This window comes from Salvelinus sp. IW2-2015, linkage group LG28, assembly GCF_002910315.2.
Source record: "Salvelinus sp. IW2-2015 linkage group LG28, ASM291031v2, whole genome shotgun sequence".
Taxonomy (NCBI): Eukaryota; Metazoa; Chordata; class Actinopteri; order Salmoniformes; family Salmonidae; genus Salvelinus; species Salvelinus sp. IW2-2015.
The window spans coordinates 19,967,673-19,990,679 of NC_036868.1; the positions used below are offsets into that span (position 1 = coordinate 19,967,673).

The following is a 23,007-nucleotide window of genomic DNA, read 5'->3' on the forward strand; positions in this document are numbered from 1 at the left end:
AGCCTCCTGCAAAGCGGTCCAAGACCTTGAGGGCCTGACAAGGGCTCTGTCCCAAATGGCACCCTTTTTCTTATATAGTTCACTCCTTTTGACCAGGGCCCAAGTAGTGCACTAGGTTGCCATTTGGGACTTAGAAGACTACTGTAGGAAGAAGGGAGTCTGGTGGTCCTGGCATACAAGACTGGAGGACACTGTTTTGGGGGCAGATATGCCGACCCGTATTATTCAATCCACTGGGTGGCTATTAGTAATTCACTCCCACTCATGTATGGTATTGCTCTTGCCTTGGCAATCATTGCAGTTATGATCTACATCTTTCTCTTGTTACAATTGAAATGTTTGTTTTGAACATTTGTATAAATGTCAATCATTTAAGTGGAATGTATTTCATAGAAATTTTGTTAATGTATAATAGAATTGCACTGTCCCCCCAGCATTTGCTTGCTTTGAGAAATTACATGAATGGTCTGCAGACATTTTCCCATAATACGTTTAATTTTCTTACAATCCAGACCTTATTTTAATCACAGTGCGTTTAGATTTGAAAGGCAATAAAAATCAGAAGCACCAACGTGAATAACCACTCATTCTTTTAGACAGACCAAACAAGCCCATATTTTTTTTCTTCTAATACGACTTTTCAAAAATAAACTGAAAAAACATGACAGGTAGTGTTTCTACAGGCTAGTGCTGTATGTCCAAACTATCATATAGGACTTGTGTAGGTTGAATCAAGGGTGGACAACTCTGGTCGAGTAGGGAAGCTTCTGCGAAGTATGATTTGACCTTGACACTAGCTTGAGGTTTCAGTAACTGTAGTCAGTTGTATCTTGTTAACCAATAGTACTTTCGGTAGGAGAAAATTGATCAAAATGAGCATTCCTATGAGTTCAGGTAGTAACTCCATCTGATGCCTTCTGAACGTGACCCTTTGTAGACACTGCAACTTCTGAGGACCCAAGTTGTTAATGGGTGCAACATAGTAAAAATAGATGAAGTTGAAACGGGGTGGAGTGAAAGATAATAGTTCAGTTAAAATGTAATGTGAGCCACTAAAAACACCCAGTCCAAAACCCAAGTAGATGATCCTTTATAGCAGCCCCACCCCAGTGCACATTTTTGCCCTAGCACTACACAGCTGATTCTATTAACCAACTCATCAAGCTTTGATTATTTGAATCAGCTGTGTAGTACAAGGGCAAAAACCAAAACAGGCACCCCAGAACAAAGTTTGGGGAACCCTGCTTTATAGCAGGGGTGTCAAACTCATTACATAGAGGGCCTAGTCTGTTGGTTTTTGCTTTCAATTAAGCCCTAGACAACCAGGTGAGGGGAGTTCCTTACTAATCAAGGACAAGGGAAGAGCACAAACCCGCATACACTTGGGCCTCTACAATGAGTGACACATGCTGTATAGTCAAGGACAAAAATCAGGGTTGTGTTCATTAGGAAACAAACAGAACTGATAAGCATGGAAGGATTACCTGGACAAATTTGTATTTTCTGTTAGAAAACATTTTGATACGCTTTGTGTGTGCCTTAATGAACACAACCCAGCCCAATTCCCTTTCGGTCAGGTCACTCGACGCAGCACATGCCACTTCCCTGTGTTGGGAGGAAGGTCAAATAAACCTTTTGTACATTCATTACTGTGCTAATGTAGATGGAACATTAAATCAAAACTTATTCAGAATAGTTCCATCTTGAATCAATTGGAAACGTTTAAAAATATGGAGGTTGACCTCCCATCAACACAAAGAGTAGCCAAAGATGATTTCAAAACAAGGTTCAAATTAAATTAGTATTTTGCAGAATTGCTTAAGGACACTACCTGCCATATAAATTAATGTGGCACAGACATCCAAGACAGATTTAAGATCATATAGGTTAGCCAAATTTGTCCCATTGCTCATTTCAAGATAGGAAGTTATCTTTGTTGGCAGTGAACATTTTCCTCGTAACTTACATATGTGAAGGATTCCACAACTCATCGATCATTATTGAACATACATTTCCACATAAATGTCTTACAAAAAAGGGACCAGGGATCCTCATAAAAAAGGCAATAACATTTTGACAATTTCATGTTATGTTTTTGTCACTTTATGGCACACAAGGACAACAAACAATGGCTGTAGTAGAAGATCGATATTTTTCAAAAGCATGGTCCGTGTGCTTTGTGTGGACTTTCTTTGACTTTACTTGGAGGGTGGGGGGGGAGTCCTAAAAGGCACAAGATATTTATCTTATACAAAGACTGGATAGATGGACGAATCTCCGAAACACTTCCTAAATATTGCAAGTAATAGAATGACAAAAAAAGCATGTTATGTAGAAGGAAATTACTGAGCCAACACAGCAGTAAATAACACTACAAAATACATTCAGACCAATAACAAAACAACACTGCAGTACTTATCTAAGAATCACTACTGGTCCACTAAGACAGTTTTTTAAAATGGCATCACATTCCTAAAACTGTCTGTACAAATTAGTTGACACGTCATATTTCACCTTACTTCGAGTCAGTAATAGTTTTGGGATGATGATTGAACCAATATGGCTCTCAACCTTTCCTCACAGAATTATTTTCTCAAAAAAAGTGGGACAATGATTCAATGATTGGTGTCTATCATAGTCAGGTACTGTGGTGAGACCCTGGAGCACTTGGCACCCTTTGGTCCAGCCTTTGTTGAATGTAAGAAATCACAAATACAAAGGGTTGTGAAACACGTACCATTGTTCATCTCAAGAACAGCACACAGCACACATACACATCAACAAAACCACCACCAAACCCCCAAGTGAATTGCCTAGTGAAGACTGGTAGGCTTAACACTTCACACAGTGCACTAGTTGAGTGTTAAGCATCCTGTAGTTCAGGTGGGAGAGTAGTAGGCCGCCGCCTAGTTTGTGTGCAGCATGCACTAAGGCTGCTCACCCCGCCTCTGATATTATCCACAGTCTCAATCGGTTGGGACACTTTAGGTGTCAATCAGCTGCAGCCGGCTGATCTGATTGGACGCCTTGGCAAAGGTCTGGTGGCGGTTGCAGAGTACCGCCAGGCATACGGGCAGGATGCAGTAGCCCACCGTCTTGGGGTCGGCGCGCGTGCACGAGTAGAGGAAGAGGAACACCTGAAGGTAGGGCACGAGGAAGATGGTGACCCACACCCAGAAGGGCAAGAGGAGCAGGCGAGTTTTGAGACTCTGGGTCCAGGTGGGCAGTGAGGCTGAGGATGGGGGCCCAGAGGATGCGGCGGGAGGCGTGTTGTCCCCTGCCAGAGGTCGCTGCTCCTGAGCCACCCGCTCCACGTGCTCCAGGGTGAGACGGTTGTATGTTTGGTCGATCTCAAAGACATAGTAGACGACAGCCACGCTAGCCAGAAGGTACAGCCCCACGCCGATCCATCCCATCCGCTGACGGAAGTTCATCATTCTCCATACTCCTCCCTGGAACACAAAAGGGCCTTAGTTTCGTAGTACTACTCAATTGCTTGCATTATGTATACCCATTTTCTTACCCAGTTGGCCACCCCTGGGTAAAAAACATTTTGGCTACATTCAGTATGATATGTTTTACTGTAACAGTCAATTAAACAAAAACAGTGCTGTTCTGAACGACCAGTTCAAAAATGGGTGGGGTTGTGGGTTGGGGAACGCTGTCAGCATGTCCGCTGCCCTTTAAATATGTCACGCATTGCTTCAAGCCACACCCTGCCACCCCCACCAAACAGTAAATGTACCTCAAAGTCTGGGGCGTATTCAATACTCCGATTATGTTGCAAAACATTTCTTAAAACGGAACAAAACGGGGAGGGACCTACCTGAATTAGTCCAATAATGATTACATCCTTGATGATGAACGTTCAATGTTTTGGGGAAATGTGACATTCAGTACACCATTATGCAACATAGTAAACATTAAAATCAAACTGAATGCACCCCAGGAGAACCACCTAGGCCAGCCTGGTCTCAGAGTAGATGTAAATCAGGGATACTCAAATTAGTATATGTTACATTTGGCAGCGTTTTCCACTAGCGCAAGCTGTCGCCTACACAGCCGGTTACAAACACATTTTCAGCTGGGTACTTTTTCCACTTAAATTAACTAGGCACATTTTTTACAATACAAAGTCATTAAAAAAAGTCAGCCGGGCCCTCTCCCGCTAGAATGAACGATATGCATCTTCTAGCGATCTATTGATAGGACAGGCGCCTGTCAGTCACAAAGTGAGCGATGGCGGGTTTGACAGTCTGCTGTCTGTCCCGCCTCCCAGTACCTGTGTGTGTGTGTTGTGTACACTGTGCTTGTAGCCAGTCAATCTGTACACGGAGGGAGAGAGCATGATGCTCCTTCATCATCTATGTCAGTCAATTTGACCGTCCCATATAATGTGGTAACGATGAGTCAAAATCCACTTAGCCTACTGTTTTCTGGCACATTAATTTATTTTATTTTGCGTGTTTCATATGCAGCCATGAAGGGTTGGAGCATAGTATTACTGTAAATTGATTGATGAACAGTAAGCTTGACTACTTTATAAATGGTGTTGAACTGACTGAATAAAGTCCATCTCATATCCTTCATAAATCATACAACGTAGTTATAGGCCCATGGCATCGCATCGGGACAAGTAAACTAAAGATCTTGTTTGTATTTTCGATATGAAATCCATCAGGACTTGCCAGACAGTGACGTAAAAGTGATTGACTCGTCAGTAGCCTACCGTATTGCATTTGTAAGAGAGACGTTCATTTGGCTCCCTAACTTGCATACCGGTAAGTTTTTGCAGGGATGCAAACTGGTGAGYACCCAAAAAGGTGACACTTTTTGTTACACTGAAATATGCAAAAAAAAATCCTTGCTAGGGGGAAATGCAGGTTTGAACAAATTTTTTCTTAAGACTTGTCATTTGTAGTAAAGTCTAGGCAACAAACAACAAAGAATATGATCCACATGATCAGTCTCTGTGTGTAAAATAAAAAGTGGTTAATGTGAACCTAACTCACAGCAAAAAAAAATGTAAGAAAGCAACCCAAAGTTTGTTGCCTAGACTTTCCTACAAATGACAAGTCTTAAGAAAAAAACAATACACTAAAATTGCAGTTAGCCATGACAGTCTTTATAATAGAACGCTTGTGACCACACCCACACATCACCTTCTCACCCGTCTCCGTGGTCAGGCTTCTCACCTAACGTTACCGTTCAGGGGACGCGCTGCTGTACCTGCCTTTCCACTCTCCGGTGTCTTTCTAGAGCGCGTGCTAATGCTCTAACTAGCAAGTTGGTTGTCTCTTCTCTCTTCAGTCGTATGCTGCGTTCTGTTATGTGAACGATTGGCTAAGCCTTGGATACAGCCAGTACAGCTCCAAACGCGCATCACTCGTTCGCTTACAGCCAGTAGTGATCCAAATTTAAAAAATAAAATAAAACCCTTGAATGTGTAGGTGTCCAAACTTTTGACTGGTACTGTACATACGTTCACACACAGTGTACAAAACATTAGGAACACCTGCACTTTCTATGACATACAGACTGACCAGGTGAAAGTTATGATCCCTTATTGAGCTCACTTGTTAAATCRGTGTAGACGAAGGGGAGGAGACACGTTAAAGAAGGATTTTTAAACCTTGAGAAAACAGACATGGATTGTGTATGTGTGCCATTCAGAGGGTGAATGGCCAAGAGAAAATATTTAAAGTGCCTTTGAACGGGGGTATGGTAGTAGGTGCCAGGCACACCAGTTTCAGTATGTCAAGAACTGTAACGCTGCCGGGTTTTTCAAGATTAACAGTTTCTTGCGTGTATCAAGAATGGTCCACCACCCAAAGGACATCCAGCCAACTTGACAAAACTGTGAAAAGCATTGGAGTCAACATGAGCCAGCATCCCTATGGAACGCTTGACACCTTGTAGAGTCCATGCACTGATGTATTGAGGATGTTTTGATTGCAAAAGGGTGTGCAACTCAACTTAGGAAGGCACCCTAATGTTTTGTACACTCTCACACACAGTTTATTACATACACCACTCCATTCATGAAACTGGATCGCTCTTACAGACAGTGAGTTACGTGGCCATGGCTTACTATATAAAGCAGACAGAAAGACATCCAGTTACAGTTCATTTGAACGTTAGAATGGGCAAAACGAGTGACCTAAGTAACTTTGAGCGTGGTGTGAAGGAAATTTAATTAAATGAAGAAACAGTCTTGAAAATGTAAATCTTATCCTTGGTGTCGTAAACAATCCTTGATTCCTGCCTGTCCCTGGTAAAGATATGAGGGTGCGTCATGACCTTCTCCTTAGGACCATCTGGCAGAACGCCCAGAATATGTTCTTTAGGTTAAGATAGGAGACAGTGCCAGACACATGCTGGAACCAACCCTATGAACTATGCCTATGTAACATGTCTGTAACCAGTATATAAGGGAACTAACAAGACTGCCTCGTTAGAGCTCCTGTTCGACATGTGTACATGGTGCAGTGAGTTGGTTGGAACCTCTCCAAAGCGCTGAGAATAAAGAATTATTCATTTAAGATTGACTTCGAGTGTCCCTGGTGTAGAATTTCTAAGACAATTTGGCATCACGAATAGAATTATTGAATCTACCTGCGGAGCTTTCCAGTGGGGGTCTGCGAGGAAAACTGGTGGCGCATTTTATGAAGCGTGAGGGAAATTTCCATGTGACCAAAAAGACCCGCACAGACCAGACCCTTACTGTGAGCTGTCCAGGAGACACACCATCCGCGAACAATTGAGGGAAGGCAACTGATTTCAGTAAGTCAATTGAAATCAATCTGTATACATTTTTTTTAAGGATTAAAAAAAGGAAGAAAATCAAGGCGAGTAACGCATAAAAAAGGTACCCATAGTCTTATAGAGAGAAGACCATTCACTAGTTTTAAGAGAAGACTAGAGCGAGGGCAACGCCCCGCTGACAGCTGCCTATAGGCATTTAGAATAAATTTTGATGTGATCTGCAGCTAGAAAAAAAAGAACGCAAGGTATTTTTGAGTATGTGTTATTTATATGTATAGCAAGTAACGGCAAGAGCACCGTTGGCGATACATATTGTGCATAGCAAGTAATGACAGAGAATCGTAGACGATGCACGTGGGTAATGAGACTTCCGAGTGTGTTTGGAAATAGTACTAAGTGAATGTGGATGTGAAAGTTATGTGATTGTGAGATATGGAATAATAAGCTGAAAGAAATGTGGTTAACAAAAACCGATTGAAATTTGGATAACAAACGATTGAAATTATTACCATTAGGAATTTGGATAATAAGAGGATTGAAATTGAGCTACTAAGTATTGAGTGAATGAGAGCTGTCAGGGCACTAGCTTACGTGTGAAAGAGGTGAATGAATGTCACAACCACTTCCATGTGAGCTGATTGGCAATGTTATATAGGGGTCTGTCCAACACCGCTGTTGGATCTACAGGTAGAGGATAACATGTCTCAGAAATCTCAGAGGACAACATGTTGTCTCGTTAGATACATGTTATCCTCTTACAATGAAACATGTTAACGAGGACAACATGACTTTAGATTGTATGAGGATAACATGTCTCATTAGTGGAGTTTGATGTATAAAGTTATTATATACGGAGATACAGTTGAAGTCGGAAGTTTACATACACCTTAGCCAAATARATTTAAACTCAGTTTTTCATAATTCCTGACAATTAATCCCAGTAAAAATTCCCTGTTTTAGGCCAGTTGGGATCACCACTTTATTTTAGGAATGTGAAATGTCAGAATAATAGTAGAGAATGATTTATTTAAGCTTTTTCCTTTCATCACATTCCCAGTGGGTCGGAAGTTTACATGCTACCAAATACTAATTGAGTGTATTGCCTTTAAATTGTTTAACTTAGATCAAACGTTTCTGGTAGGCTTCCACAAGCTTCCCACAATAAGTTGGGTGAATTTTGGCCCATTCCTCCTGACAGAGTTGGTGTAACTGAGTCAGGTTTGTAGGACTCCTTGCTCACACATGCTTTTTCAGTTCTGCCCACACATTTTCTATAGGATTGAGGTCAGGGCTTTGTGATGGCCACTCCAATACCTTGACTTTGTTGTCCTTAAGCAATTTTGCCACAWTTTTGGTGTCTCACAGTACGGACATTGCAATGTATTGCCCTGGCCACATCATTCTTTTGGTGTTTTTCAGAGTCAGTAGAAAGGCCTCTTTAGTCTCCCCGTCAGACCTGCATCCCTTAGCGCATCCACCACGGCCTGTAACCTACAAAGATGTGACTCCCAACTGTTACTGTGCACAATTATGTCATCTAAATAAACAGCGGCGTACTCACTGTGCGGCCGCAGGACGTGGTCCATGAGTCGCTGAAAGGTCGCTGGTTCCCCGTGGAGCCCAAAAGGCAGAACCCGGTAGTGGTATAACCCCCCTGGGATGGAGAAGGCAGTCTTCTCCCGGGAGGCCGCTGCCAGTGGCACCTGCCAGTACCCCTTCGTCAGTTCCAAGGTGCTGACGTATCTCGCCATCCCCAAGCGGTCGATCAGTTCATCCACCCGGGGCATAGGGTAGGCATCAAACTTACTGACCTTGTTCAGGCCTCGGAAGTCATTACAGAAGCGGACGATCCGTCCGGTTTCGGAACCAGCACTATGGGGCTAGACCACTCACTGTATGACTCCTCCAGTACCCCCATTTCAAGCATCGTTGCCACTTCCCGCTGGACTGCCACCCTCCGGGCTTCTGGTATTCAGTATGGCCGTTTACGCACTTTTTCTCCCGGACGGGTGTGGATGTGATGTTCCACGAGATCTGTGCGCCCCGGCACCTCGGAGAACACGGCAGTATTCTGCTGGACCAACTCTCTGAGCTCTTCTCGTTGGGTCGGGCTGAGGTCTTCCCCCATTGCAACTTCGACCGAGGGCGGGGCATGCTGTGGCCGCGTCCACGTTACGCACAGCACCTCACGTGCGTGCCATTTCGTCAGTAAATTCACATGGTAAAGCTGGAGGGGTTTTTGTCCGCCCCGGTAGGCGGACCTTATAGTTGACGTCACCTACCCGCTCAACGATGTCGTAGGGCCCATGCCACGTAGCCAGGAATTTACTCTCTGTTGTAGGGATCAGCACCAAGACCTTCTCACCTGGTTGGAACTCTCGTGGTTGGGCCCCCCGGTTGTAGACACGCTCCTGGGCCATGTGCTCTCTCACCACTGGCCACATCGCCATCACCCTCTCCCTCATCTCCTCCACATGTTCTACTACGCTGCGAAGGGGGGGGGGGGGGMGGTTGGCTGTTCTTCCCAGACCTCCTTGGCTAGGTCCAGCAGCCCACAGGGCCGACGGCCATACAGGAGCTCAAAGGGGGAGAACCCCGTGGATGCTTGGGGGTACCTCGTGATAGCACAACAGCAACTCGATGGCAGTAGCAAACTATTGTAATCAACTAGCCAGCTAACCTACAACTAGCCAGCAAGCTAACTAACAAAGCTAAAGYAACAGGTTAGCATAACTCTAGCAAAACAAAAAATGTATGATTCTAAAGAAGGTAGCTGGCTAGCATTTATGAAGCCAGCAACCGTGTTCCTCACACACTAGGAAAGTTTTTTSTCCAACGTTTAATGAACACACACTCCCAAAACACACGTTCTCTGATGACGTCGCCCAATGTATGCACTTTCGGTAGCCTGATTGCGGCCAGACAGAAGAAATCCACACACAATAACCCCCTTACCACCTGAATGCATGGCACTTAAGTCAGATATTTCCCAGTTCCCAGTTATTAAAATCAAGTTTTTGGTCCACAAGCCACTGTTGCGGGTAGATGTAAAAATCTAACAGGCACTCAGCGGCGCACAATTGGCCCAGCGTCGTCCAGGTTTGGCCGGTGTAGGCCGTCATTGTCAATAAGAATTTGTTAACTGACTTGCCTAGTTAAATAAATAAAAAATACCCCCTCAGTCACCGGCTTCATCAATAAGTGCATCAACGACGTTGTCCCCACAGTGACCGTACGTACATATCCCAACCAGAAACAATAGATTACAGGCAACGTCAGCACCGAGGTACAGGCGTCAGCACCGAGCTACACGCTTTCAAGGAGCGGGACACTAATCTGGACGCTCATAAGAAATCCCACTATGCCCTCAGATGAACCATCAAACAGGCAAAGTGTCAATACAGGACTAATATTGAATCCTACTACACTGGCTCTGAAGCTCGTRGGATGTGGCAGGGCTTGCAAACTATTACAGACTACAAAAGGGAAACCCAGCCGCGAGCGGCCCAGTGACGCGAGTCTACAAGACGAGCTAAATGCCTTTTACATTCGTTTCGATGCAAGCACACTGAAGCATGCATGAGAGCACGAGCTGTTCCGGACGACTGTGTGATCACGCTCTCCGTAGCCTATGTGAGCAAGACCTTTAAACAGGCCAGACGGATTACCAGGACGTGTAATCAAAGCATGCGCGGACCAACTGACAAGTGTTAGTGAACATTTTCATCCTCTCCCTGACAGAGTCTGTAATACCTAGAAGTTTCAAGCAGACCCCCATAGTCCTGCCGCCCAGAAAGCAAAGGTAATCTTCTAAATGATTACCAACCCCACATCGGTAGCCATCATGGCTCACATCAACACCATCATCCCGGAAACCCTAGACCCACTCCAATTCGCATACCGCCCCAACAGATCCACAGATGATGCAATCTCAATCAACACTGCTCTTGCCCACCTGGACAAAAGGAACAGCTATGTGAGAATGCTGTTCATTGACTACAGCTCAGCGTTCAACACCATAGTGCCCACAAAGCTCATCACTAAGCTATGGACCCTGGGACTAAACACCAACCTCTGCAACTAGATCCTGGACTTCCTGAAGGGCCGCCCCCAGGTGGTAAGGGTAGGCAACAACACACCGGGGTGGCAGGTAGCCTAGTGGTTAGAGCGTTAGACTAGTAATCGAAAGGTTGCAAGATTGAATCCCCGAGCTGACAAGGTAAAAATCTGTCGTTCTGCCCCTGAACAAGGCAGTAACTTCTTATGGCTTGGGGGCAGTATTTTGACATCTGGATGAGAAGCGTGCCCAAAGTAAACTGCTTGTTACTCAGGCCCAGAAGCTAGGATATGAATATAATWGGTAGATTTGGATAGAAAACTCTAAAGTTTCCAAAACTGATAAAATAATGTATGAGTATAACAGAACTGATATGGCAGGCAAAACATGAGGAAAATCCATCCAGGAAGTGGGATTTCTTTTGATGTGGGTATTTTCAATTGAATGCCTATAGAGTATCTAATGGGTTAGGACCCAGATTGCAGTTCCTATGGCTTCCACTAGATGTCAACAGTCTTTAGACATTGTTTCAGGCTTGTTTTCTGAAAAATGAAGAAGAATGAGACCTTTCTGTCTGTGGACTGAGGAAGAATGCAGAGCTGGTTTGCGCGTGTGATCGAGTGCACTCCATTCGTTGTTTTTCCTTTCTATTGAAGACGCTATTGTCCGGTTGAAATATTATCGATTATTTAGACAACCTGAGGATAAATTATAAACATCGTTTGACATGTTTCAACGAACTTTACTGGTACTATTAGGATGTATTCGTCTGCATGTTTTGACCGCCTTTGAGCCAGTGGATTACTGAACAAAATGCACAAACAAAACTGAGTTTTGGGGATATAAAGAGGGACTTTATTAAACAAAACGAAAATGTATTGTGTAGCWGGGACTCTTGTAACTGCAACCATATGAAGATCTTCAAAGGTAAGTGATTAATTTTATCGCTATTTCTGACTTTTGTAATTCCTTTACTTGGTTGTAAAATGTTTGTATGCTTTTGTAAGCGGGGCGCTGTACTCAGATAATCGCATGGTATGCTTTCGCCATAAAGCCTTTTTAAAATCTGACAAAGTGACTGGATTAACAAGACGTTCATCTTTAGACCGATGTATAACACTTGTGTTTATTATGACTATTTCTGTATTTTGAATTTGGCGCTCTGCAATTTCACCGGATGTTGTCGAGGTGGGTCGCTAGAGGAACGCCTGGGCCAGAAAGGTTAACCCACTGTTCCTAGGCAGTCATTGAAAATAGGAATTTGTTCTTAACTGACTTGCCTAGTTAAATAAAGGTAAAATAGAATTTAAAAAATCTGCCACGCTGATGTGTTGTTGCAGGGGTGCGTGCTTAGTCTCCTCCTGTACTCCTTGTTCACCCACGACTGCGTGGCCAAGCATGACTCCAACACCATAATTAAGTTTGCTGACGACAATAGTGGTAGGCCTGATCACCGACAAAGATGGGGCAGCCTATAGGGAGGAGGTCAGAGACCTGGCAGTGTGGTGCCACACCTCTCCCTCAATGTGAGCAAGACAAAGGAGCTGTTCGTGGACTACAGGAAAAGGAGGGCCAAACAGGCTCCCAATAACATTGACGGGGCTGTAGTGGAGTGGGTTGAGAGCTTCAAGTTCCTTGGTGTCCACATACCCAACAAACTATCATGGTCAAAACACACCAAGACAGTCGTGAAGAGGGCATGACAACACATTTTCCCACTCAGGAGACTGAAAAGATTTGGCATGGGTCCCCAGATCCTCAAAAGGTTCTACAGCTGCACCATCGAGAGCATCCTGACCGGTTGCATCACTGCCTGGTATGGCAACTGCTCGGCATCTGACCGTAAGTCACTACAGAGGGCATTGCATACCGCCCAGTACAACACTGGGGCCAAGCTTCCTGCCATCCAGGACCTATATACTAGGCGGTGTCAGAGGAAGGCCCCAAAAAATAGTCAAAGACTCCAGTCACCCAAGTCATTGACTGTTCTCTCTGCTACCGCACGGTAAGCGGTACCAGAGCGCTAAGTCTGGGACCAAAAGGCTTCCAAACAGCTTCTACCCCCAAGCATCTAACCCCCCCCCCCCCCTTTGTTATTACACCGCTGATACTCGCTGTTTTTTTATCTATGCATAGTCACTTTGCCTCTACCTACATTTACAAATTACAAATCGACTAACCTGCACCCCCGCACATTGACTCGGTACCGGTACCCGCTGTATATCGCGTTGTTATTGTGTTACTTTTTATTTTATATTTTTTCCCTTTAGTTTAATTTAGTAAATATTTTCGTAACTCCATTTCTTAAACTGCACTGTTGATTAAGGGCTTGTAAGTAAGCATTTTACTGTTGTATTCGGCGCATTTGACAAATAAAAATGTATTTGATCTGATCATGAGCTGGTCAGTATGGGTTGGCAATCCTTTCTAACACAACTTTTTTTTCAAGATATCACGTAGTAGAACTGGTTAAGTGTTGCTCACCACTTTCTGGAGGACCGAGTTTAGAAATCAGTGTTATGACAGCTAAAGAGAAGGAAATAAATCTGCCGTTTGATTTCAAATATGCCGACAGAGTCGAAAAGAGAACACACAGAAGGCTGTTGTATAAAACACCTGTCTCCGGATTACATCTTCAAACTAAGGACAACCATGGCATCCGTGAGAGAGGGAGAAGCGTCCATCCACATATACGGTAAGATAGTCTTACCGTATATAGTAGCTACATTTTCAGATATTACACGTTTCTAATTTTATCAGAAAGTTGTTTTCATTTCAAGTTAAGCGAACGTTAGCTGGCTGGGTCCCAAGCTAACATTGTGTATGATCTGTATAGTAATATTATTTGTATCTCAGAGACATTTGCATTGCTAGTTTATAGCCTAATTTTAGCTAGCTATGTTATGAGTTGGGATTATGGTTCATTGTTTAACTAGCTAGCTACATGTCTAAACAAAAGACTCCACTACTATGCAAGTAACCATTTCAATAGAATGTTCATGATGTCACTGCGACAACTGTCGATAGACGTAGCTGGTAAATTCGCTCTGGCTATCTACTCCGATTTCAGAGCCCTCTCGTCTGAATGTGCCAGAGTGCAGAATAACTGACAAATTTACYAACGCTCAACAGCCGTTGAATATGGCCAGTGTCAGTAAATGTTTGCAAAAAAACTATTAAATTGTTGCCAGCAGCACAGTTGCAGTCACTAATACTGTGGATAACATAAAAACAGCTTAACCAACTCTGCTAGGGTGAGTAAAATGGTCAGAGTGAGCTGTTCTCGCATTTGTGTCTGGAAGTAGCTAGCAAGCTAGCCAACGTTAGCTTGGGTGCTTGACTGCTACTGTTAGAACAGAACGCTCGGATCAACCCAACTCTTCGGCCAGCGGATCAAGTGTGCGCTTTGCCATGGATAAAGAGCCAAGTTAGCTAGCTGTCAAATCTTCATATGACAGATGCTTTTCCACTCTGTTTAGCCAGCTAACGTTATCTATCTAGCCAGCAATGTGCAGACAATCCAATGCCGAGGGGTGGACTAACTGACAAACAAACACTGGGATAAAGCCAGCTAGCTAACGTTATGGGCTGGGCCGCTTCTTCAGGTAGCTCACCACAGCACCAGACTGAACGCTCCGGGAGCGAAACACTCTGAATTTACYAACGGACAATCTGACAATACTGAGTGTACGAACGCCCAGAGCACACCCTGGCACTCCAGATTAAATTTACAAACACACCTGTAGTATAAACCAGCCTTTAGTCTTGAAATCTTTGGTTGTTTATTACATGGCCTCACATGTGAATCCTTAAAAAGATAGGCGGGAAAGAGGGTGTGAACAATGCTGAGTGGGTGTAGACAAAAAAGAGCTCTCCAGTAGGTGTACCAAAACATTCAAGGGCCATTTTCTCAAAAGTGAGGTTACAAGTTAATCAACTTTCAAAGCAGAATTACTTTCCCATTGTTCCTCATACCACTTTCTAGCTCGGGAGTCTATACTTTTATCCAATGTAAAAAACAAAATTTCACATTTTGCTACGTAAGATCGAATCGAGCTGGTCAGTCACATATAGGATTCGTAGTTATTTGACTTTGTGCGATTAATGTAACAGCTATGAAAAAAAACGGCGGAAATACTTTTAAAACTGCTTACGCAACAGTTATTTTACTATAAATGTGATCATACTAAACTATTTTTTTCACAAATGCGAGTTAAATGCTCGCACTATAGAGCCCTGACCACCCGCCAACGTGGCTTATGAAATATACATTTTACCCATCAATGCTAAAATCTACCCGCATTTGGCAGGTGTTAATTTTAGGCCCTGTTCATCATATTATCTCTAGTCTAGTCGAAACGTTGCTAATGCCACGATCAGGACAATGCGCATCCGGCGTGAGATATGGCACGGAAAATGTACCTCAATGGCAGTGCACTCCTAATTATCCCAACTGACAAATAGAGAAGATTAAAATACTGCTAGACTTTAATGACTGCTAGTTTTTTGTCAGTATACTAGGCTAGCTAATGCTACAGCAGCCCCATTTGATTCGACAACCCTTCCGGTAACTACTCACCCCCAGCGCTAGACGTCGCATTTTCATGTAATCCAATGGGCTGCTATAGCATTAGCTAGCCTAGAATGCTGACGAAAAACTTGCTCTATTTGAATCTTCTAGATTTGTTAGTTCGGATAATTAGGAGTACAATGTCATCTCCCATCCCTGGATTGAGGTACATTATATCTCGCGCCGCGTTACGACTAGAGAGAGAATGTAATTAACATCTAGTCGGATTCTGGCTAACTAGCTAGGCAGTCAAGTTAACGTAAGCCTAGTTAGCTAAAAATGGTAGACCACATGATTTGACAGATGGAAAGTGTGTAACATTAGCTAGCCATGAAGCTCACCTTTCTTTACATGACAAACAGTTTCGTTGACGAGGCAACTTGCTGTGATTTCATTTTAAATCCATGTTCATATTATTTCATAACCCCAGGCCATTTAATAAACCAACAACAACACCGATTGCCTTTCTTCCTTGTCATATGACTGACCAGAGATATTAGAAAATGAGATAATGCCGCGTTCATAACAACTGGGCACTCGGAAATCTCGAACTTCTGACTTCAGGTCGGAAAGTCTAGAAAGATGCCGTGTTTCCAACTTGATATTCTGAGTTGGGTGACCTTTCACAACGAACTTCCCTTGTCGGAACTAGTTTTTTTTTTCMAGTTATCTTAAAGGCTTGGAAGTCGGGGATTTCCGAGATTCCAGTTGATTTGAACGCGGCATATATACCAAAAGGAAATGAATGGATAAATGTATAACGCTCCGCCCAGCCGACAGTCGACCAATTGCGTTTAAGTTGTCAGTTTGCGTCACAGGTTGCTAAACTAATCGTCCCATAATCGCTTCTAAAAGTCAGGGTTTGAGTCGAGAAACCTGGCTATTTTCCTCGAAAGTACAAGTTAATTATCTTAAATACTGGAAAATATGTTTTAATATTGAGCTTCTTGTTAATTTAATTCGTGCTCATGTTGGGTTTTTGACTCCTTGAAGACGAGAGATCCTTGTCCGAGTTTTCCTAGAATGCACCGTACGGCCCATTGACTAATGCCGGATTCAAAACAACTGGGAACTTGCACATTTCTAACTTCAGTGCGTTCAAATCAACTYGAACTCAGAAAAAAAGAGCTCCGACTGGAAATAATTTATTTGAACCGTCATCCAACTCGGAATTCCAATTGGTGAACTCGGGCCTCTTTCTAGGTCTTCGACTTTCCGACCTGAAGATCACTGACGTCATGATTTGACCTCGTATTTTTCCGAGTTCCTAGTAGTTTTGAATGCGGCAAATGTACGGACAATGTGAAATCCATAGATAGGGGGCCTAATTAATATATTTCAATTGACTGATTTCCTTATATGAACTGTAACTCGGTAAAATCGTTGAAATAGTTTTTGTTCTTTATCGTTACAGGCATGTATTTTTCGGTAACTGGTGACGACCCGATATTCAGGATACAACAGCGTCACAAAAGTTGAAATAAGATCTGTTGCTTGTGTAGGCTACTAGAATATAGAGTATTTAAGGGCAATATATACGTATTTAATAAGGCACTGTATGCACGCAAAATTGTATGGATTTGTGTTGCACATTCATACAGTGCAGCATGCCATGAAAATTATTCCAATATATATATAATATAATATATATATATAATATAGTCTACCCGTTCTGTCAAATGTATAGCCTACCACTAGATGTCGCAATGTGAGCAGTGCACCATAGCCTAGTAGACTACCGCTAGTATTTTATCTTTCTACCGTTTTGTGTAGATATCATCCAACAATCATCAACATTTATTTATGCGCAATTTTGACTATGTTCACTTTTGCATATTTTCCACATTTCACCCACCTCAATCTATGGATTGAGTGATTTGACAGCTGAGCTGATTGTGTCACCCAATAGGTAACTTAATTGGTGCCTCCTCCCACTGATATGACAGGACGACATTAAAGTTTATTAAAAGCTTTTCACAATTGATCTGGGCCTGTTATTATAGAAATAGCGTCCAATGCATCATCTTGTCTGAGCTGACCATTTGGGCATATCAGGTTCTCTTGCAATTATTTGACTGTTCATCTGAACCAACAAACAAGGAACCTGTTGCGGTGAAAACAGGATAAGGTACGTGGTGGCTAATTTTGTAGCAAGTATCAACCCAAAATAGCCTATTTTTGTGTTCTGTTTCTGGGCTACACAAAGGCTACCATTAATAGGGCTATAGCCTAACACTAATTTGAAGAGGTTCTATGCATTTTTCCTATATTTCATAAACTGAGACTGATCAAGTTACTTTGTACAAGTKCAATATCGGCCACTTTCAAAAACAATCGAGCGCTCTCGGTCTCCCCCTCTGATTGTGATTCAAAGCAATGACTTGAGCATTTTTCCTGTTCCTATGCGCACAACAGACGCTTGCAAGCTCGCGGAAGGTTTACAGCACTTGTAGGCCGACGATTTTCAGCCACAACAATTCACGTCTGGAGTCACATTTAGGGATAAACATCAAGAAATGAATTATAAATGACTCGTAAATGTATTCAATTTCTCAAAGCAAATGTTTCTTGCACGGAATATCGGCACTTTGGGCAAGAGAGGGACACAATTGGAAGGGAGATCGTGGTCAATTAGTTCCCTYCACTATGGGTTGTTGGTAACCAGATTTACCTGAAATACAGCTGGAGTAGCCTATGGTGCATACCTGGAATACAGATCTTGTCTAGGGTATTTAAAGGTCTCACAGTTTGCAAGAATGAAAACATTTCAGGGGAGAATTAGGTATTGTTGGGACAACAACGGCAAGAAGAGCTGGCTTTTATGAATAACTATCTTTCATTATGTCATTGTCAGCAAGGGCACCAACGCATAATATTGAGATGCAGACTCTTCTGAAGGGCAGAAGAGTGGGCTACTGGCTCAGCGAGAAGAAGATCAAAAAGATGAATTTCCTGGTATTTGTGGACATGTGCAGGTAAGAACATTTAACAGGCTATTAGCCTACCAATACATTATGTAACCACGAACGTATTCGTGAAGTTAAGCCAATAGTTTTCCGTCACTTCACAATGGTTTCACGACTTTTACCGTGTGAAACCTGTTGCTGAAATGTAGGCTACAGGACTTTGCACGTATTTATACCACATTCAATTACACACTGGTACGGGACTCAATGCTCGACTTAGACTGAAATAGGTGCCGGTTCTCATTTTGGGCGCCACAACTCGGCACTATTTTAAGCCAATATTCCATAATGTGCAGGAACTCAAGCATTAGAAAATGTGTGGTGTGTTCCTGCCCAAATCAATTAATGTGCTCGCTGAACGCCAATATCGAGAAATCTCACATACTTATTTCGGTTATCATGTTGACAATTCCTTGGAATCTTCAATAGGCTATAGWGCTTATAGTGCTGCCTTCTAGAATGATAGTTTAGTCGTTTTCCCTAGTCGAACATGCATAATAATATCAATGTGATTGGATTACAGTCAGTCTTTTTCATCCAGATGTTTCCACTTCGACCCATCGCCGGGTGCTGCAGCACCCCCTAAAAAATCAGAATAAAAACAAATATAATATAATTTTAGCCAAAATCTTCAAGAAATTGCAGGGTGTGGCAAGCTTGTCTTAACATGTATTCAGAGAGGCTACCTGGCAGACAGGTTTTACTGGTTATTCAGATGGCCTATGACGTTTTACTGAAGCCAGTGATTGGACATGACATATGACATAGTCCGGTCCAAAATTATTGGCACGCTTGATGAAGATAAGACTATAAAATAAATTATACAAATACTGAGATATAGTGTATGCTCCAACAAATTGGGAAATTAATTTTGTACTAATACAATTTCTCAAATAATATATTTTGTTTAACAATTAATAAAAGAAAATGGGTGTCTAAATTATTGGCACCCCTGTTTTCAGTACTTTGTGAGGATAACAACACTTAGCCTTTTTTATTTAACCTTTTATTTTGTCAAGGAGTCATACGGAGTCCAAGGTCTCTTTTACAGATGAGCCCAGAATTACAGAGATTGCACTCATCAATATAAATACAAAATTCCCAGAAGAAAGAAAACAACACTGTCAAAAACCACAAACACATTCACCAGTTATATGGTTTTATATTGAAGAACTGATTGGGAGGGATCTTTCCTCCGTTGCGCTTATGGACTGCCCTCTTCAATTCAAACCACAGGTTTTCAAAGGGGTTCAAGTCTGGAGACTGAGATGGCCATTGCAAAATGTTGATTTTTGTGGTCAAATAACAATTTGTGTGGTTGAGGTCATTGTCTTGCTGTAAGATCCACTTGTGGCCAATTTTCAGCCTCCTTATGGAGGCAACCAGGTTTTTGGCTAAAATGTCCCAGTACTTGGTAGAGTTCATGTTGTTAACCTTAACAAGGGTCCCAAGGACCAGTGGAAGAAAAACATCCCACCACCATATTTTACAGTAGGTAAAAAGTAATTTTATTCACAGCTTGTTTTTATACCACTCTTGTCCGCATTTCTTTTACACTTTGTTAAGTCATGTTTGTTACCTCATTAGCTTACAACCAGGTAAATAATCATACCAATGAATGAATGCGATACTGTATCTTGCATGTCATCACAAACTTGGTGCTCCTAAAGAGACTGTGTACAGTTTTCAATGCAATGCATCTCAATAGGAAAATGGAGCTTTTACATAATGTAAAAACCCAATATTCCACAAATGACATTTCAATGAGAGGTATTTGTATCAACATTTTAGCAAATTTATTTACATGGTTACAAATTAGATTCTAGGGCACGTGCTTCAGATTTAGCTATAATTCATATAGGCTCTCAATTGATTTTTAAAAAGTCGTATTTTCTGGTGCTCTTAATTCTGTTGTGCTTTCAATGAAAAATGTTTAGAGCCCTGTGCATGTTACCTCATTTTACAAATCCCAGTGAAACGGGAAGCTATGGAAGGCCACAATTCTGATGAGATTAAGTTAATCTCAATTAGAATGATAATGCAGATTTAATAGATTTTATATGAAACGTTTAAGGATACCGTTAATTGACGTCTCATTTTGAGATTTATTTTTACTTGTTAAACAATCTTTCTCTGAGAAATTGTATTTGTATAAAATGCAAAAAGTGTTGTTTTTTTAAACATACAAAGCTCTGAATTTATATTATACCGTATTTTTTTTGCACATCTTCATCAAGGGTGCCAGTAATTTGACCCAACTGTACCTCGGACTATGCTATGGGCAACTGCAGTGTTCAGCTCTTCTCATTGTTAAAGCCAGGAACTGAAAAGTGAATGTGGCAAAGTACTGGCAAGTCATAGCGAGTCTTGTGCTAAAGTGGGTTTACCCTACGCCTGTTGATCTATAGGTAATACGCCTGTTGATCTATAGGTAATAGGTGTTAAGGGCTGACGTTTGCAGCCTGGTCTCAAGCAGTATAGTAGTGTTAAATGCCAAAGTTGTGAATTTCCTCTCCATGAAGTTTAACACATCAAGAAATGTCACATGGCTCTCACTTAAACCCATGCATGTCGCACGCGCACACACAGTGGATAGCGTTATGTAAATACTGAGAGGCATCTCTATGTAAAGCCACTCCTTCAGATGGAGGTATGGATAAGAAAGACTAACGGGACCGTGTCACTGTTCCTCAACCTCCAGGATAACAACACTTCTGGTCTCCTTTTTCAGCAATGTTTATCCTGTGGTTCACAAAACCTATGGGCAGACATATTTTACTTGAACTGATTTAGATGATTGTGACTTGTCAAACACTTCCTGTCTCTCTCTCAGCAGAGCTGGATTAGAGCACGGGGGGGGGCTATGCTTGTCCAAATGAAGATGTCATTAAGCCCCCCCCCCCCCCCCCCCAAAACATTGTAAATATTTTCACATGAACCTCCCCTTGTACTGTAAAATAATTGAACACCCTCAGAATTAACTCCAAATAATGTTTACGACCCAAAATAACTTAGCCATGCTTATAAACAGTTATCGACTTTACCACTTCAGCATTTTTAACAGGTCTCTTTCCATTCATCAACTGGCCACTGAACAGTTTGGATTGATTTTATTTGTCAGTAAAAAAATTGATATCAATCATGACCCAAGGTATGTGGACACTTGTCGAACATCTCATTACAAAATCATGGGCATTAATATGGAGTTGGTCCTGCCTTTTGCAGCAAAACAGCCTCCACTCTTCTGGGAAGGCTTTCCGCTAGATGTTGGGACTTGCTTCCATTCAGCCACGAGCATTAGTGAGGTCGGGCACTGATGTTGGGGGATTAGGCCTGGCTCGCATTCGACGTTACAATTCATTCCAAAGGTGATTGATGGGGTTGAGGTCAGGGCTCTGCAGGCCAGTCAAGTTCTTCCACACCGATCTCAACAAGCCATTTCTGTATGGACCTTGCTTTGTGCACGGGGCATTGTCATGCTGAAACAGGAAAGGGTCTTCCACAAAGTTTGACGTTTCCACTTCACAATAACGGCACTTAAAGTTGACCGGGGTAGCTCTAGCAGGGTAGAAATTTGACAAACTGACTTGTTGGAAAGGCCTGTGCCACATTGAAAGTCACTGAGTTCTTCAGTAAGGCAAATGTTTGTCTGTGGAGGTTTCATGGCTGTGTGCTCGATTTTATACATTTGTCCGCAACGGGTGTGGCTGACAATGGCCGAATCCACTAATTTGAAGGTGTGTCCACATACTTTGTGTGGAAGAAAAGCTTAGGCCTAACCCCTAGAGAGCGAAATGTTGGTGGCATGCTACAACACCGACATGCATTTCTTGGTCAGATGGCTACTGCATCTGCTGTACAGGAGGAGGATAATTAGTTAAATGTATTAATGTTAGCTTATAGGAGTAACTCGTAGACCTGAAACAGACTTCCTTCACCTCAAATGCACCGGGGTGCACTGCCGTTATATCATAGGCCTGCAGTAGCTAAAGCTTAATAGCCACACTATACCAAACCTTCACCAACGTCTCTAAACTTTAGAATAGCAAAACTAAGTCAAGACAATATTTATAAGAAAAATACGAGCAGTAGCTTGAATGTAAACCAAGGAAAAAATGCACTATCCTCCCCTGTGCACAATTTCTTTTGTGTGTGTCCTCCTGGGTGATGCAGTTGTCTAAGGCACTGCATCAGTGCTAGCTGTGCCACTAGAGGTTCTGGGTTTGAGTCCAGGCTCTGTCACAGCCGGCCCTGACGGGGAGACCCATGGGGCGGCGCACAATTGGAACAGCGTCGTCCGGGTTAGGGGAGGGTTTGGCTGGCAGGGCTGTCCTTGTCCCATCAGGCACTAGTGACTCATGGCGGGCCGGGCGCAGTTCACACTGACATGGTCGCCAGGTGTACAGTGTTTCCTCCGACAAATTGGTTTCTGCTGGCTACCGGGTTAAGTGGTCATTGTGTCAAGAACCAGTGCGGCTTGGTTGTGTTTTGGAGGACGCATGGCTCTCGACCTTCGCCTCTCACGAGTACTTACGGGAGTTGCAGCGATGAGACAAGACTAAGTACCAATTGGATACCATGAAATTGGGCAGAATTTAAAAAATATATATTATATATAACACACAACCTTCCCAAAGAAAAKGTTTGAC

At 42.6% G+C, this 23,007-nt stretch overlaps 2 protein-coding genes across 2 annotated transcripts in view; one reads left to right on the forward strand and one right to left on the reverse strand.

Annotated features, from left to right (window-relative positions):
- Positions 1 to 472: 472 nt before the first annotated feature.
- Positions 473 to 16,029, reverse strand: tmem251 (transmembrane protein 251). Its single transcript, XM_023973780.2, has 2 exons — positions 15,734 to 16,029; positions 473 to 3,452 (listed from the first exon to the last, which is right to left on the reverse strand). Exon 2 carries the CDS (start codon positions 3,435 to 3,437, stop codon positions 2,985 to 2,987), a length of 453 nt encoding a protein of 150 aa, XP_023829548.1. The 5' UTR covers positions 3,438 to 3,452; positions 15,734 to 16,029; the 3' UTR covers positions 473 to 2,984.
- Positions 16,030 to 17,774: 1,745 nt separating this feature from the next.
- itpk1a (inositol-tetrakisphosphate 1-kinase a) overlaps positions 17,775 to 23,007 on the forward strand; it is a 68,841-nt gene continuing 63,608 nt past the window's right edge. Inside the window, exon 1 of the mRNA XM_070435977.1 lies at positions 17,775 to 18,367. Coding sequence (XP_070292078.1) covers positions 18,234 to 18,367 — 134 coding nt within the window. The 5' untranslated portion in view covers positions 17,775 to 18,233. The remainder of the gene's footprint in view (positions 18,368 to 23,007) is intronic.

Coding starts and splice junctions, on each gene's coding strand:
- tmem251 (XM_023973780.2), bottom strand. CDS start 3,437: ATGATGAACTTCCGTCAGCGGATGGGATGGATCGGCGTGGGGCTGTAC.